Here is a 16,285-nt window from a genome sequence, read left to right as displayed (position 1 = left end):
GAGGTCACCACAATGAGCTTCTTGTGAAAGACATAGCTGGGTACCACTTTCCCTACTCGTGGAGTCACCACAGTGAGCTTCTCGTGAAAGACATACATGTGCACCACTTCCCCCCCTTGCGAGGTCACCACAGTGAGCTTCTTGTGAAAGACTTACCTGGGCCCCACTTCCCACACTTGTGAGGTCACCACAATGAGCTTCTTGTGAAAGACATAGCTGGGTACCACTTTCCCTACTCGTGGGGTCACCACAGTGAGCTTCTCGTGAAAGACATACATGTGCACCACTTCCCCCCCTTGCGAGGTCACCACAGTGAGCTTCTTGTGAAAGACTTACCTGGGCACCACTTCCCACACTCGTGAGGTTACTACAGTGAGGTTCTTGTGAAAGACATACCTGGGCATCACTTCCCACACTCCTAATGTCACTACAGTGAGCGTCTTGTAAAATGCATACCTGGGCACCACTTCCCACACACATGACAGCACCACATGAAGCTCCTTGTGAATGTATGACCCAGGCACCGGCCACCCGGACTCCCCGCACTCCTGGTTCAGCCACGGTGATTTCATTGTACACGGTTGACCCCTTTCACACCCTCTCTCACAATCAGACTCACTTCCTTACGGGTCTGAGTAACTATTCACGAGGAAACCCCGGCTCGCGGCAGCGCGTGCGGGTGACAAACTACGCACAGACGGTGTCCGAGTGGGAACTGCGTCTCGTCGCCCAGACCTGCCTTGAATATAATAATACTAATAACCATCATCATCATTATTACAAAAAACCTTTTAAATATATGTTTCTCAAACTAAATATTAATTCGTCTCTCGAGCTCTACCTTCGTGTGTTTAATCTGGTTTTATTACAGTCCACTCTGTCTTCGGTGACCTGTGCCCTAGGAAGAGAAATCTCTGTATTTTAAACTTTGATGAATAAAAGTTGCGGGTCATTCTTGAGCCCCCTGGAGTGGGAGGGGCTCGGGTGACGGACAGGTTAAGGTGACGGGTGGAGGAGGGAGAGCGACGAGGGTGAAATTCCACTCACCTTGCAGGGCTAAACCCCCCCCCCCCCCCCCCCCCCCCACCAGCCCCTCCCACCTCAGACTGTATAAAACACCTGCCCGAGCCGAGAACAGGCAGAAGAGGAGCAGCTGGCCTGCCCTCACAGAGACACCCCAGAAATAGGACCGGTCGTCACAGGGCGTCTTTCCAGACCAGACCCTCAAGGGGAGACCCTCGGACACAGGAAGCTAGACGACCCTCACCAGAGCAGCCCTCAGAGGAGAGACAGCACCGACTCTCACCAGAGCAGCCCTCACAGAGGAGAGACAGCAGCGACCCTCACAGACGAGAGACAGCACCGACCCCCACCAGAGCAGCCCTCAGAGGAGAGACAGCACCGACCCTCACACAAGGGTCCCTCAAAGAAAACGGAGGCGCGGCCCCGTGACGGAAAACAGAGCTCCCCTCCCTCGGTATGTACAAACTTTGCGTCTCTGATACTTTCCTCTTGGGAACAGCCTGTCCACGCCTGTACCTTTCAGTGTGAGCGGCCTGTCCTTGTCTCTCCACACTGCACAGCCTATCCCTTCACAGTGCTTTACTCTGATCTGTCCAGCCTGCCCCGCTCTCACTTTGCACCTGTCCCATCTCCACCTGCCCGTCTCTCTGTGGCTCTCACCTCTGGTTCACATTTAACTCCTTAACTCGTCTCACCTCGTGAACTTTCACCAAATTTCAGCTCCTGTTCTCACCTCTAAGCTCCATTTCTCCCCCTGCCCTAGTCTTAGTTTCACTGCCCACCCCATCTCATCCCCTGCACCCCTTTCACTGGCTGTTCTCATTTTACTACCTGTCCCTGCCCCACCTCCCCCCGGTTCCTATCTCAATTCTGGATCGCATTCTGCCCACTGTCCCACTCTCACAAGTGTCTTCGATCACACTCACTGTCCCACTCTCACAAGTGTCTTCGATCACACTCACTGTCCCACTCTCATATGTCTTCCATCTCACCCACTGTCCCACTCTCACAAGTGTCATCGATCTCACACACTGTCCCACTCATGTCTCTTCCTTCTCACTCACTGACCCACTCTCACGTCTTCCGTCACACTCACTGTCCAACTTTCAAATGTCTCTCATCTCATCCACTGTCCCTCTCTAATCTGCCTTCAATCTCACTCACTTTCCCACTCACATGTGTCTTCCATCTCACTCACTGTCCCACGCTCATACCCTGTTCCCATCTCACCTCTGTCTGATATTAGGCCTCTGCCTCCTGTCTCACCCCTGTTCCCCATCTAACCTTGTGCACCAATTTACCCACCCAGCTACCCGTCTTCCATCTCACTCTTACCCCCATACCCCTCTCACCCCCTGTCCCAATCTCACCTCCTGTTCCCTCTCACCCCCTGTCCCAATCTCACCTCTTGTTCCCTCTCACCTCCTGTCCCAATCTCACCTCTTGTTCCTTCTCATCTCCTGTTCCAATCTCACCTCTTGTTCCCTCTCACCTCCTGTCCCAATCTCACCTCTTGTTCCCTCTCAACTGTGGTTAATTTCTTATCTTTTGCCCTCTCTCCCCTCCCCAGGTCTGCCACTCACCATGGAAGGCTTCGCCTCTGTGTACTACAGTGAACCATCCGTCATGGGCTTCCTTGCCAACGTCATCAGCGCCTTCCTGGTGGCCCTACAGAACTTCTTTTCCTTCCACACCAAAGTGAACGCTGAAGGGGTGGAGAACATCCTGGCAGGTGAGTGTGGAAGCCACAGATCACACAAAGAGTTACAGGTGGAGCTGGGATAACATGCATAGGACACTTGGAGGGAGGGGGTACACACTTGCACACACACACGCACGTGTTGCTCAATGCCTGTGTTATCTCTTGCAGGGGTCCATCTCATCCTGATTGGAGGACTGACACAGCTCATTGCAGGCTTCCTGTGCTTCCGGAAGTACGATCACCTTGGGAGCACCGCCTTTGTGGCATTCGCCGCCCTCTGGAGCAGCTACGGGGCTACACGTGTCGTCCTGGGTGCGTACCCCACCATCCACAACACCACACAAACCCTGAACATTTCTAGCAGCCAAACCATCATGGCCGCCTCCCCGCTTCCGGTCGCTGAGAGCGCAGTAGCAGGGCTGGTGGCGTACACCGCCGTCGCCTTCATCCTCTCCTTCTGCTCGGCCACCGTTAACTACGTCATGCCCTTCGTGTTTGGCGCCATCACCCTCACGCTGGTCTTCGAGGCGGTGGGGCTCTTCGGACAGTGGGCGCTGGTGGTCTCGGGGACCCTGGAGCTGCTCATCGTGTTGATTGGTTTCTATGGCGCCACTGCCCTGCTCCTGAAGGGCCTGACCCAGAGGTACGTCCTTCCGGGCTTCGGGAACCCCTTGTTCAGCGTCTTGCTTCTGGGCTCGGCCAACAGCACCTCTTCCAGTGGCATCGGGGAAGAGACCAAGAAGAACTCCAAGTACGCGGAGCCCATGGCCTTGGGACACATCGCCGACGCGGTGGCCTCGCTCATCTTTGCCTTTTATTGCTTTGGGTACATGAAGACCTTCTACATTGGCGCCATCTGGGTCAGCATCAATGCGCTGTCCCAGCTCTGCGCCAGCTACTACAGTTACTTGAGAGAAGACGTCTACCACACCACCAAGCTTGGGCTCCACAGCCTCTTCTGGCTGCTGATGTCCTGGGAAGAGTTCATCCTCACGGTGCTCCTCTCGGGGGACAATGTGGACAAGAGCCGAGCGGGCATGGTGGGGGGCTGGTTCTTTCTGGTCGCCGCTTGCATCCTCTGCCTGATGTCCCTCAACAGAGACCTCCTGGAGGTGCTGCAGAATTCATGCTTCCTCCTCCTCACGGTCTCCACCATCCACCAGATTCCACTCCTGGGATCCCATATCTTCTTCGGAGTGGTCTGCAGCATCTACACCGCCACCTCCCTCTACGCCACTTTTGCCAGCCTCATTAACTCCATCGCTGATAAGTCGCTGATCTCTACTGGACCCCAAGTGATGTCATCGGCTACGCTCCAGGACTTGCTGCTGAGCCTGAAGCGCGTCACCAGCAGGTCTAAGGAGGGCCAGGAGGTCAGCACCACCAGATGCCAGCTCCCTGATGCCCTCTTCTTCTTCTGCAATGGCCTGGCATCACTCTCTGCCATCCAGGGATCCCTCAGTGACCCCACCAGAGCCCACCTCTCCATCCCTTGGGTGCTGATCCCTGGCGCTCTCTTCCAGTTGTACGTCTGCAGGATCGTGGTCCAGAGAGGGCGAAGATTTGGGTCGGTCCTACCATTCTTTTACTCTGCTGTATGGGCCACATGGGCGTGGCTACGACTCGCAGGTAATTTATGATCTCTTAATCTTTACAATGTGTAAAATGTATTCACAAAAGTCCTAGGGATCCAGTGTCATGAAGCTTCTGAGTGGTTTAGATCCTCAGGCACACCAGTAGGGGCAGTGGGGGATGTATATTTCTGGTTATTGGTTTCATTTGGAGCAGCCATGCATGCAGGTAGATTCTTGATGACATCATATGCAGTTCTTTGTCTGTCTGGGGGGCCCGTGCGACCTGATGAAGTACCTGGGAGGGGTCATATGTGATGGCTGCCAGGTGGGGGGCAAAGGGTTGAAGAGGAGGTGGCCACTAGGAGAGGACTAATGACTTATGGAACCATTAATGGGTCTGGATAAACTATTGATAAACTATTGTTGATAATCCAGGTGTGGGAAGAACTAAAAGTCAGTAATATCATTGTTCAAATAACTGGTCATTTCTTGTACCTGGGGGCATATTTACCAGAATTTAATTTTCGCTTGTCTTCTGACTCATGCGAGAAAACACCTTATACTGGGATAAGGAGCTCAGGGAAGTGTGTATCAACAAATCGGGGCGCACCTGTTCAGGGTGGGGAGGAAGATACAGTTTTGCACATCATCACAAGTCAACATCCAGCCCCATGATTGGCTGTTAGATGATCGAGGTGTTGACAGTATATGGTCCTCTCCATCCCTTGTCTCTGCTCCTAGCCCTCTCCTGCCTTTGAAGGAAGAGCTCCTTCCTGTGTTCTGTTTCATCCATGACTAACCCTCTGCCCCCCCCTCTTCCCTCTCCAGGTCCCCTGCTGAATATCCACGTCGCCAGTTATGGTGCATTCACTGTTGGTGCCGTCACCTTCCTAGTCATCAATGTCTTCCTGATGTCCTTGGGTAAGTCTCTCCAGATACCGAGGTCCAGTCATCCCTCTGTTGAATCCTTGCGGCCCAGGTGGACTAGAGCGTCTGACCTTGCCATTCTGCCATATGAACCTTATAAAGATTGATTCAAGATGTTTAATCACTCTCTCTTCTAAGAGAAGAGGTATAGCCCGGAACAGGTACAATACCTTGGGAAACATAGTAATTTTTAAAACGTTCCGGCTGCAGTGGGTATGGGCCGGAGTCTGTCCCTCGATGGTCCATATGGACAGTTCTGGGGCATCGTAGCGTCCTCATCTAAAGACTTAAACAACTGCGACCCCCGCTGACCTCTGAAATATGTCATTTCCGGCCTCTGACGCTATCTTGTTCTGCTTGTTCCACAGTCGCCTATGCCAACGTGGTGCTGCTCGCGCTGCTGATGGAGGCGGTGATGGTCTGTTTCCTGCTCTTCACCTTGGAATGCCTGCCCCTCGCGCTCGAGAGTAAGTGGACGCCTTGACTATGGTTTCCGCTTGTGTGTTAATGCATGTCAGTGATCTCTAAAGGGTTAATAAACAGGCAATATCTATCAAGAGGCATACCGAGTCCACCTGCAATGTGGTGGGGGCTAAAGGGAAGTGGTCTGTAGAAAGGACTGGAGTTTGCCTGACAAGCCTGTGCTTCTGAAGGGCTGTGGGGGTGAACAGAGTCAGTTACGTGTCAGGCTCTGCTAGAGTTGGTCTCTACAAGGCAAGGTGGGCTGGAATGGAGTCAGTCACAAACCTGACATGTGTCTGGTCTCTGCCAGACCTCCATGTGTCTTAGTTTCTGTATCTGTCTCTCCACTGCTGCCTTAACATCGCCTTCTTATAATACGAAGAGTTGGGGTGAGCCCAATAACACTAGGAACCAGGATAATTAACTATAAACCAAGATAGGAGTTCCTGTACCAGTTTAAATGTTTCACCACACTTAATTTCGTACAGACAGAAGGCGAGTGAAAAGTAATCTGTCTTATGTTTTTATTTTATTGCCTTGGGTGGCATTTCCCTTCTTGAAATCCCTCCTGAAGGGAGCCTCTGTCTTGGTTTAACATTAACTTGATCAGCACACTTGTCTCTTTTGTTGATTTTATGAACTTTGTCTAATTTCCCCCTCTTGGTGTTACTTTCAGTCACTGTATTGTCCGTCTTCAGTGTCGTCTGTATCTACGGAGCGGCGGCATCTCTTGGAAACTGCATTTTCAGCAAGGACCTAATTCCCATGGGACCCTCTTTCTTCAAGGTACAGTGATAAGTACATGCAATATGTTACGATCACTATTCTTTCCGATATGTCTTTCAAATTATAAGTCCATCTCTGTCCTCTAACATCTGTGATGTGCATGTGCTGCTCAAAGGCAGCTGTAGGTGGCGCTGTCTCACTCCTTGTCTGCTCTCTGTCTTTTTAGGAAACGAAGTCAGAGGAGAAAGTTGAGGCGTCCGACTCCTGCGTGTGCCCCGATTCCTATCGCACCGGCAGTCTAAGGACCATCGCCGCCCTGCTGGACCAGGGTGGGGTGTGCGGGGTCCCCACAGACACGGTCTACGCCCTGGCGGCCTCCTGCAAACACCCCGAGGCCATCCAGAAGATTTACACCATCAAGGTGAGCACCGAGGAGCGGACTTCCGGCGGAATTTACCGAGTCCGAGACAGATGCTCTGTCATTGAAGAATAAGGGGCACCTTTTACCAGAACAGTTAGAAATCACCCTGTGGGCGGAGACATTGTCATGGAAACGTCAGGGTGAAACCATTCTGCAGGGGGTGATTACCATAGTGATACTAGCCTGGAGTATGTATATATAGAGATATTGTCATGGAGACGTCAAGGTAAAACCATTCTGCAGGTGCGGGGTTACCATGGTAATATCTGCATAGAAAGTTCCAGTGTCAAAGCGTAGTTAATTATTGGAAGCAGCCAGGGTACTTGTTATCAGATCATCCTGTGCAGAGAGTGCTGGATGGGGGTGATTAGGGCGCTGATGGCTCAGCCCACACATGGCCTCAGGAGAAAATCCTGCTTCGGGGCCAGAAGTGACCAATGAGAATCTATCACATGCACAAGAAAGATGCTATTGCCCCAGAGCACACAGTGAGTCTGCGTTCTCAGACTCACTAACCTTCTCTAAGGGAGCCGCGGGCTCAGCCCACACATGGCCTCAGGAGAAAATCCTGCTTCGGGGCCAGAAGTGACCAATGAGAATCTATCACATGCACAAGAATGATGCTATTGCCCCAGAGCACACAGTGAGTCTGCGTTCTCAGACACACTAACCTTCTCTGCAGGTGCCATTGCACTGACTTCTGTGTCCAGTGTCTGTCCGCTGTAGGTCATTAAAAGGTCCTACAGGCTTTTAACTTATACAATCTCTTGGCTAGCACTAGAGACATTTAGTTTATTTTCAGAGGTGGTGTGACTGGGTCTAAGCTCATTTTTAGGTATCACGTGACCCTGCACTGAATGTCTGAAGGTCATGACCTCCCTCTTCTCTCTCTAAACCAATCGTTTCTCCCCTCTCTTCCTTCCTCTGCAGGACCGACCCCTGGAGAAGCCCATCTGTATCTGCATCTCCCACCTGGACCAGCTGCGGGCCGTGAGACCCCCCTTCAGCCCCCTGCTGTGGGACTTCATGGGGAGCGTCTACCCTGGGGGTGTCAGCTGCATTGTCCAGAAGGGGGAGTGGCTGAAGAGGATGGGTGAGTGTGACCTCTTCTGCATGGTCTGTTTCTTTCTCCAAAGAGGGGTGGGCTGGGGAGGGTAGAGGGGTGAGGGCTACACATGCCAGAAGTTGTGCCTGGGGACATTCAGGGGTGTGCCCACTTCATATAAGTGCTGCTTGTCTAGATCATGCTTCATTCACCCCGCCCCCCAATGTGTACCGACCCACATCTCAGGCAGGTCTTACACCCACCTGTCACTCCATTCACCCCCAATGTCTATAGACTCCCATCTGTTGTAGGTATTGTTTGAATGTATTACACTCCATTCATGCCCCAATGTCTACAGACCCTTCTCATGTACCCATTGCATGCACATATCAAAGTCCAGTCACCCCTTTAATGTGGATAGACCCCATCTCATGCAGGTATTACATGCACATTCACCCCCAATGCGTACATACCACCCCCTTCTCATGTAAGCATTGCATGTACATATCAGGGTCCAGTCACCCCTTTAATGTGTGCAGACCCCCACTCATGCAGATATTACATGCACATTCACCCCTAACGCATACAGAACCCCCTTTTCATGTAAGCATTGCATGTACATATCAGGGTCCAGTCACCCCTTTAATGTGTGCAGACCCCCTCTCATGCAGGTATTACTTGCACATTCACCCCTAATGCGTACAGAACCCCCTTTTCATGTAAGCATTGCATGTACATATCAGGGTCCAGTCACCCCTTTAATGTGTGCAGACCCGTCTCATGCAGGTATTACTTGCACATTCACCCCCAATGCGTACAGAACCCCCTTTTCATGTAAGCATTGCATGTACATATCAGGGTCCAGTCACCCCTTTAATGTGTGCAGACCCGTCTCATGCAGGTATTACTTGCACATTCACCCCCAATGCGTACAGAACCCCCTTTTCATGTAAGCATTGCATGTACATATCAGGGTCCAGTCACCCCTTTAATGTGTGCAGACCCCCTCTCATGCAGGTATTACATGCACATTCACCCCCAATGCGTACATACCACCCCCTTTTCATGGAAGCATTGCATGTACATATCAGGGTCCAGTCACCCCTTTAATGTGTACAGACCCCCTCTCATGCAGGTATTACATGCACATTCACCCCCAATGCGTACACACCACCCCCTTCTCATGTAAGCATTGCATGTGCATATCAAAGTCAAGTCGCCCCTTTAATATGTACAGACCCCCTGTCATGCAGGTATTACATGCACATTCACCCCCAATGCGTACATACCACCCCCTTCTTATGTTAGCATTGCATGTACATATCAAGGTCCAGTCACCCCTTTAATGTGTGCAGACCCCCACTCATGCAGGTATTACTTGCACATTCACCCCTAACGCATACAGAACCCCCTTCTCATGTAAGCATTGCATGTACATATCAGGGTCCAGTCACCCCTTTAATGTGTACAGACCCCCTGTCATGCAGGTATTGCATGTACATTCACCCTCCTGTTGTCTACAGACTCCCAGCTCATGTAACTGTTGCATGTACATATCAGGGTCCAGTCACCCCCATTCTGTGTACAGTCCAACATCTCATGAAGTTATTTCATGTGCATATGAGGGTCCAGTGACCCCCATTCTGTGAACAGACCCCTGTCGCATGTAGCTATTGCATATACATATCAGGGTACAGTCACCCCATTAATGTGTACAGATTCTAATCTCATGCCGGTATTACATGCACATTCACCCCTAAACCCCACAGACCCCTCATCTCATGTACCCATTGCATGTACATATCAGGGTCCAGTGACCCCCATTCTGTGTACAGTCCAACATCTCATGTAGTTATTGCATGTGCACATCAGGGTCCAGTGACCCCCATTCTGTGTACAGACCCCTATCGCATGTAGCTATTGCATATACATATCAGGGTACAGTCACCCCATTATTGTGTACAGATTCTAATCTCATGCTGGTATTACATGCACATTCACCCCTAAACCCCACAGACCCCCCATCTCATGTACCCATTGCATGTACATATCAGGGTCCAGGGACCCCCCATTCTGTGTACAGGCCCCTAACTCATGCAGCTGTTGGTTGTTTAGACCACACTCCTTACACGGTTCTTATATAAGTATTTTCTTTAACTTCGGGTTTTCTTGTAAGGTTTCAGGCTCTTCAGTTCATCAGCTGGATCTGTGCAGCTCTGTATAAACACAAATACATATATTGCATAGTGTCCTTTGTTTCAAGTAACCATCATTCCACATTTATGCAGCAATATATCGATGCTGAGTCGTTTCCTGTTTTGTGTGTGTAGCTTCTTAGATGCTGTTTTACTTTGCATTCTGGTATTTGTAGTCCAGCATTTTTAATGAAAAACAAACTGAATCAGAACTCAGTTGAAAACATGATGGGACAGATTCCTTCTCTTCCATGAGACAACACAGGGGCTCTTGTCTGTTTGGACTGGAGTTCCAACTCTAAATCTAAATGTGGCCATGCCAGTGCCAGGCCAGGCAGGCGCAGTGGCGTAACGCATAATGATGGCGCCCCCTACAGAGTGTAAGGAGGAGCCCCTTAGTCTCCCATATATTCATTGGCTATGGCTAAATGGGCCCACCTAAAGCTTTTGGGGTCTCTGATGTCTTTGGGGCTGCCTGCGCCGCAGAGGCTCCGGGGGCCTGTGTCAGTCCCCTGGCCCGGCGGCCTTACATCAGTGAATAGTACAGCAGGAGGTGCGATGGAAGCCAAGCTACGGCCTGGCCCTCCCTGGCCCAAACCACCAATGGGAGAAACAACAGAGAGTGCCCACGCTTGGGGTGTGGCTTAATACCCCCTAAATGCCACCCTGGAGGGATGCAATAGAGTCGCTAACTTTTTTTCCAATAAAGTCAAAGCCATTTATGCCTCCTTCACCCAACAACCGGGAAAGGGCATAGACTTTAGAGCAGGTGGTTCGCCTATGGATCCTGACTCTTCTTTGCAAACCTTCGATGTCCCTTCCGCTGATAGGCTAATAAAGATCTGTCGTAGCGTGAAGTCCGGTTCCCCCAACGACCCGGCCCCTTCCTGGGTCATCTCGGAGGGGCTTTTTGGCTTGGAACCATATATAAGACATGTCTTACAGACCTCTTTTTCCACTCAACGAGTTCCGGAGGAGTGGAAGAAGGCCATAGTAATTCTAATAAGAAAAAAACCTAATGTAAGTATTGAAGTGCTGGAAAACCTCAGACCCATTTCCTTACTGCCATATGTGGCGAAAGTGGCTGAGAAGGTGGTCAATGCTCAGCTCACTGAGCACCTGGAGAGAGGGAACCTATTTCATCCCTCACAATCAGGATTTAGGGCGGGCTTCTCGACTGAGACAGCTCTCCTACGTGCCACTGAGACTTTAAGAGCAGGGGCGGACGCAGGACATACAATGGCCCTGATCATGCTCGACCTCAGCGCAGCTTTTGACACCGTAGCGCATTCCATCCTGCTACGGTGTCTTAGTGAGGCTGGGGTCGTTGGTCCCGCGCTGTACTGGCTGCAATCGTTTCTCACAGGAAGATGCTTCCAGGTACAACAAGGGGCATGTCGATCGGTAGAGATGCCACTAGACCAGGGAGTGCCTCAGGGCTCAGCTTTGAGCCCTACTCTTTTTAACCTGTACATGGCCCCCCTGGCGAAGGTGGTACAGTCTTTTGGGGTGGAATTGGTATCATATGCCGACGACACCCAGCTGCTGATCTCTCTATCGCAGAACACCACCAATACCGCCACCAACTTTAAGTCCTGCATGCAGGCGCTAGCTGAGTGGATGGACTCCCACTGCCTAAAACTCAATGGCTCCAAGACAGAGGTTTTAGTAGTGGGGGGAAAAAGCAAAGGCTGGTCAGCCGAGTGGTGGCCTTCGTGTCTTGGCCCTACTCCCATACCTTGTGAGGAGGCTAAGAATCTAGGAGTCTGGATCAACCCCTCCCTCTCCTGTGAAGGCCACATAAGGCGTCTTGTGGGCAAGTGTTTTGGGGTACTGAAGACCCTAAATAAAACTTTAGACCTACTACCCCTAGCGGCCAGAAGGACACTGACGCAGGCATTGGTGACCTCTCGGTTGGACTATGGAAACATCCTGTTCCTAGGGTCCAACGAGGGCAGCCTTGGCCGCCTGCAAGTTATACAGAATTCTGCCGCTAGACTGGTGCTAAGAAGACCCAGGAGAGCTAATTCTCAGCAGGCTCTGGATGCGCTTCACTGGTTGCCAGTGAAGAAACGCGTGTTGTTCAAATGCCTCCTCTTCTGTCACCGAATCGTCTGGGGCAGGTCGCCCGTCTATCTTAGGGACTTAGTCAGCCGCTACGAACCAACAAGGACCCTCCGGTCGGAGGGTACTGGGCTGCTGACAGTTCCAAGGATAAGGATCTTTTGCGTTCCAAGCAGCTCAACACTGGAACAAACTGCCTCCTGTCCTGAGATTGGAGAGCAGTGAAGCATTGTTCAGGGCTAGGCTCAAAACGTTACTCTACACTGTGTAGGGATAGAGGCTCTGTTATGGTGTTCGTTAGTAGCTCTTAGCGCGGGGACACGCCGAGATGGCGTTACTGTGCGCTCTATAAGCTCTTTATTATTATTATTATTATTATAATAATAATCACTTTTCTGTCGTAATAATGACATTGAAATAACAAGCATTGGCACCATCAATAGGTCTGACATTAATGAACTAATGCAAGCAAGCTGCATTTTTGATTTTACTTTTCTCCATTTATTACCACTTTAAAGCTAGCCCTATTGACTTTACCAGAGCATGCCTGCTTTAAACAGCTGGACTGTGCACCATTATATATTGTGTGTCTGAGAGTGTATGTATGTGTGTTTGTGTAAACATATAAATATATGTGACTCTTGCACAGGTCCTGACTAAAACATTAAATAAACTCTGCAGCAATGACAAATCAAAACAAAGAAGCGTTATTTTTTGTATTCTGTGCATGCATGAGATACATAATTTATTGTGTGATGAGTCAATGCACTTTGCTGTTGTAAAATAGTCCTTAATGCAGGCAGGCTGATACACTAAACAGCAATAAAATTAGGATGACATGAGGGATAAATACTTTCTGGTTGGAGACTATTGATAAAGAATTTATAACAATGTGTCTTGCCGACAGCTGGACTGTCAAGACAAAACACACCAATGTGTGCATGTTTCTCACAGTTTGTAATAGTTTCGCAGTAGCACAAGTTCTTTCATACTAAATGTACAAATGTCTGTCCACTGCACAACCAGTGAAATCATGTTTCCAAGGACCTCAATTAAGTGCCGGTGTTCCGAAGCAAAACCATTCAAACATCAGCTCAAATTAAGCACTGTCATCTGCAGGCCTTCCAGCTCCAATGGTGCCACCGTGTGACACACAACATCGGCTCCCTTCACACGGTCATCCGGTGAGGAGCCGATATCACACGGTGACAGAGAAACACGCTGGAAACCATTTAAACCATGCATGTCCAGCTCGCTTCGGAGGCTTTGAACTGCCCCCGGCCATTAAGGAGTGTGAAAACACCACAGGACATCAGCAACAGCCTCAAGCAAGCTTTCTATTGGAGGAGAGGGCTTGGGGCAGGGCGGAGCCAGAAGCACCTCTTAGGCACTTCTAGGCATGTGGCTCCACCCCTCCAAGGCACTGACATTAAGGTGAAAATGCTGCTTTAGTTGTCAGGTCTGCATCTGCATCTGGTGGAATTGCTATACAGCACCTCAGTTAAGGATGCAGAGTAAATAAATACAGTCAAGCACAAATGCTCACTCCCTCACACCTGACATGTTGCTGATTAATTTTGTTATTTTCTCCTCCTGCAGGAGTTGGACCAGCTTATGACATTGTGGGCACCAAAGACTCCATCATGATCCGAGTGCCGGACCACACTATCTCTGCCCACCTGACCGACATGACCGGCCCTCTGGCCATTACATCCGCCAATCCCAGCGGGGAGTGTGATAGCACCCACCATGACATGGTCATCTCGTGAGTACTCATTCAGAACAGGGGTTCGAATCAGGAAAAGGGTGTGACTGGGCCTTCTGTGGATGAGATGGTACCTGGGGTTTGAGAGTTACTAGATGGCTGCTAGGGGCTGAGGGCAGGGGCAAGGGTTGCTGAGGGCGTGAGCTGAAGATTCTGAAAGGTTAAAGGGAAAGCGTAGGAGTATTGATGGGTGATGTGCTACTTTGAATGAGTTCTGTTTTTATAAGGATTGGGCTAGCGTTGAGCGGTTACTTGGGGTCTTCTGAATGGTGGGTGGTTTACTGGTTCTACTGAAAGGTGAAGGAAGGGGTAACAGTGTTTGTGATATCACAGCCATATGTAAGGGTGTTTGAGATGCTTGGCATACGCCTATATGTGGGCGCATTAAACACAGGTGTGTTTGACCAGTTGAGGTTGAGGTCAGGTAGATGTTTGCCAGCCTGCGGCTTCCCCTCAATCCCCAGCACCTGAGCCTTTGTCGATGATTACTTGAAATTAGTGATTTTGTATTTCCTCTCTGTGTTCCAGGCGTCTTTGACACAAGCTGGAGGGGGTGCTGTGTGATGGCGACTCCTACGAGATGGTGGGCTCCACGGTGGTGAACTGTCTGAGGATAGACGAAGGTGGGTCTCAACCAATGCTTGTTTCTGTTTCATCTCTCCTCCTGCTATTCCCAAAGTAGACTCAGGAGCATCCATGGATGTGAACAGAGTGCTCTTCTCCCCACCACCCCTCCCCACCCACCAAACACCTGCCATGAGATTTGGGAAACACCAGTCCTGGTCCAGTGCATTCCTGGTGTCCAAGGCAGACAGGCCTACAAAGCCCACAATGAATGGACAGCTGAAGCATAAAAGGGGCCAGAATGAATGCGTAACTAAAAGATGCACTATATTGAGCCCCTGAGGAAAACTCCAAGCACTTGGTCTAAGTTTGTAGGGATGCCACCTGAGGTTTCCTACCTGTGCCGACTCCTGACCTCCCACTTTCAAATTAACAAGCCTTTCTCTTTATCATTAGTCTGCACCATTGGTGTAAAATGTTGCATAATTTGTTTCACAACATTTTGCAAAAATTACATGAACGGTTGGAAAGTGAGGATATGTATGGCTATCTCTTCTTTTTCCATTTATATACGGATCAGATGTATGAGGATAAAACTTTTTTTTTAATTACATGAACGGTGTAAAATGTGGTTGCATGAAAATTTCATGGTAGTTAGTACATACTGCACATTAAAAAGTCCTGTTAGATACTGCCAGAAGACTTAGACAAAAATGTTTCTTACGGAGACATTTTATCCTCAAAGCCGTCTGCACTGATGAAGAAATGATTCAAATTTCCTAACGCAAATTTTGAAAATTTAGGAATAGTGATTAAAAATTCACCCAGACTTAGTCAGCACATGGACCCAGAGACTCCCTCAGTAAGACAATATCCCTCAAGGTGGGATCTTTATATTCCCCCAACTCATCGTTCTTTCTCGGGGACAATCCCACCCTGCCGGAGTTACGCGATACTGAAGGTTCTTACTCTGATCCCATCTGAAAATAGAGACGTCGATATCGCAGATTTATGAAACATTGACGTACACAAATATACACAAATGTCTCTTTAAAGAGCATTCGACCTGTCAAAAGTTCCTAATTCCAGTGAGACTCACATCCTAATCATAGGAATACAGAGTTAACTTACTATTCCATCTCCTATCTGCGTTTATTGGCCAAGTGCTTGATAGTGAGTTTACTGCTGGCCGACATTTTTGTAGGGAGACAGTTGTGTGTGGAAGATATTTTGGCCGTGAAAGTTTTCGAGTCTGTGTTTTAGCAGTTTGTTGGTTCCATGATATCCCACCCTGCCCCAGCCATTCAATGTCTCCTTGAGGGTGCAGACCCCATGCTTTCTCCTGTCAGTATATACCATGTGAGAGGGCGGCCCCACCTGTACTCCTTCACCGATTGGTTCCTGAGGGGCCAATCCCCACTGTGCTCATTATGCTTGTCTCCTCCCCTCCCTCTGCTGCTCACAGACGTCAGCCCTGTCCAAGCTCTCTCAATCTCATGCTGTTGTGCTTCTTCCTTTCCAGGGATCCTGAGCATCGTGAGGGAGGGCTGCGTCCCCACCACCCACATCATGCAGACGTTCGAGCGCGTGAAGAACGCGCAGGTGTGAGGCTCCCACGTGCTACGACCAATCTTGTTCTACTGACCACAGCAGCATCCGCACAAGACCTGAGCCAGCTGCCATTTGCACTTTATTACCCAGGAATGGAAGCATCACAATCTGAGGCCTTATATCCGCGTCGAGCCTGGGCCGAAAGGAAGACATTACCAGAACAGACTTACAGACTGCAGTGGAGTCGGACATTCTTATAGACAGCT

At 49.9% G+C, this 16,285-nt stretch overlaps 1 protein-coding gene across 1 annotated transcript; it reads left to right on the top strand.

Moving 5' to 3' along the window:
- Window positions 1-2,607: 2,607 nt before the first annotated feature.
- LOC147663448 (uncharacterized) lies at window positions 2,608-16,076 on the top strand. The gene is given in 10 exon segments (XM_086950442.1): window positions 2,608-2,755; window positions 2,894-4,354; window positions 5,128-5,220; window positions 5,595-5,693; window positions 6,365-6,474; window positions 6,641-6,835; window positions 7,766-7,928; window positions 13,739-13,904; window positions 14,433-14,527; window positions 15,991-16,076. Coding segments are annotated over 10 exon segments (2,616 nt in total).
- The last annotated feature ends 209 nt before the right edge of the window (window positions 16,077-16,285 follow it).

This window comes from Lissotriton vulgaris, unplaced genomic scaffold, assembly GCF_964263255.1.
Source record: "Lissotriton vulgaris unplaced genomic scaffold, aLisVul1.2 SCAFFOLD_1791, whole genome shotgun sequence".
NCBI classification, from domain to species: Eukaryota; Metazoa; Chordata; class Amphibia; order Caudata; family Salamandridae; genus Lissotriton; species Lissotriton vulgaris.
This window is presented reverse-complemented; position numbering and strand designations above follow the sequence as displayed.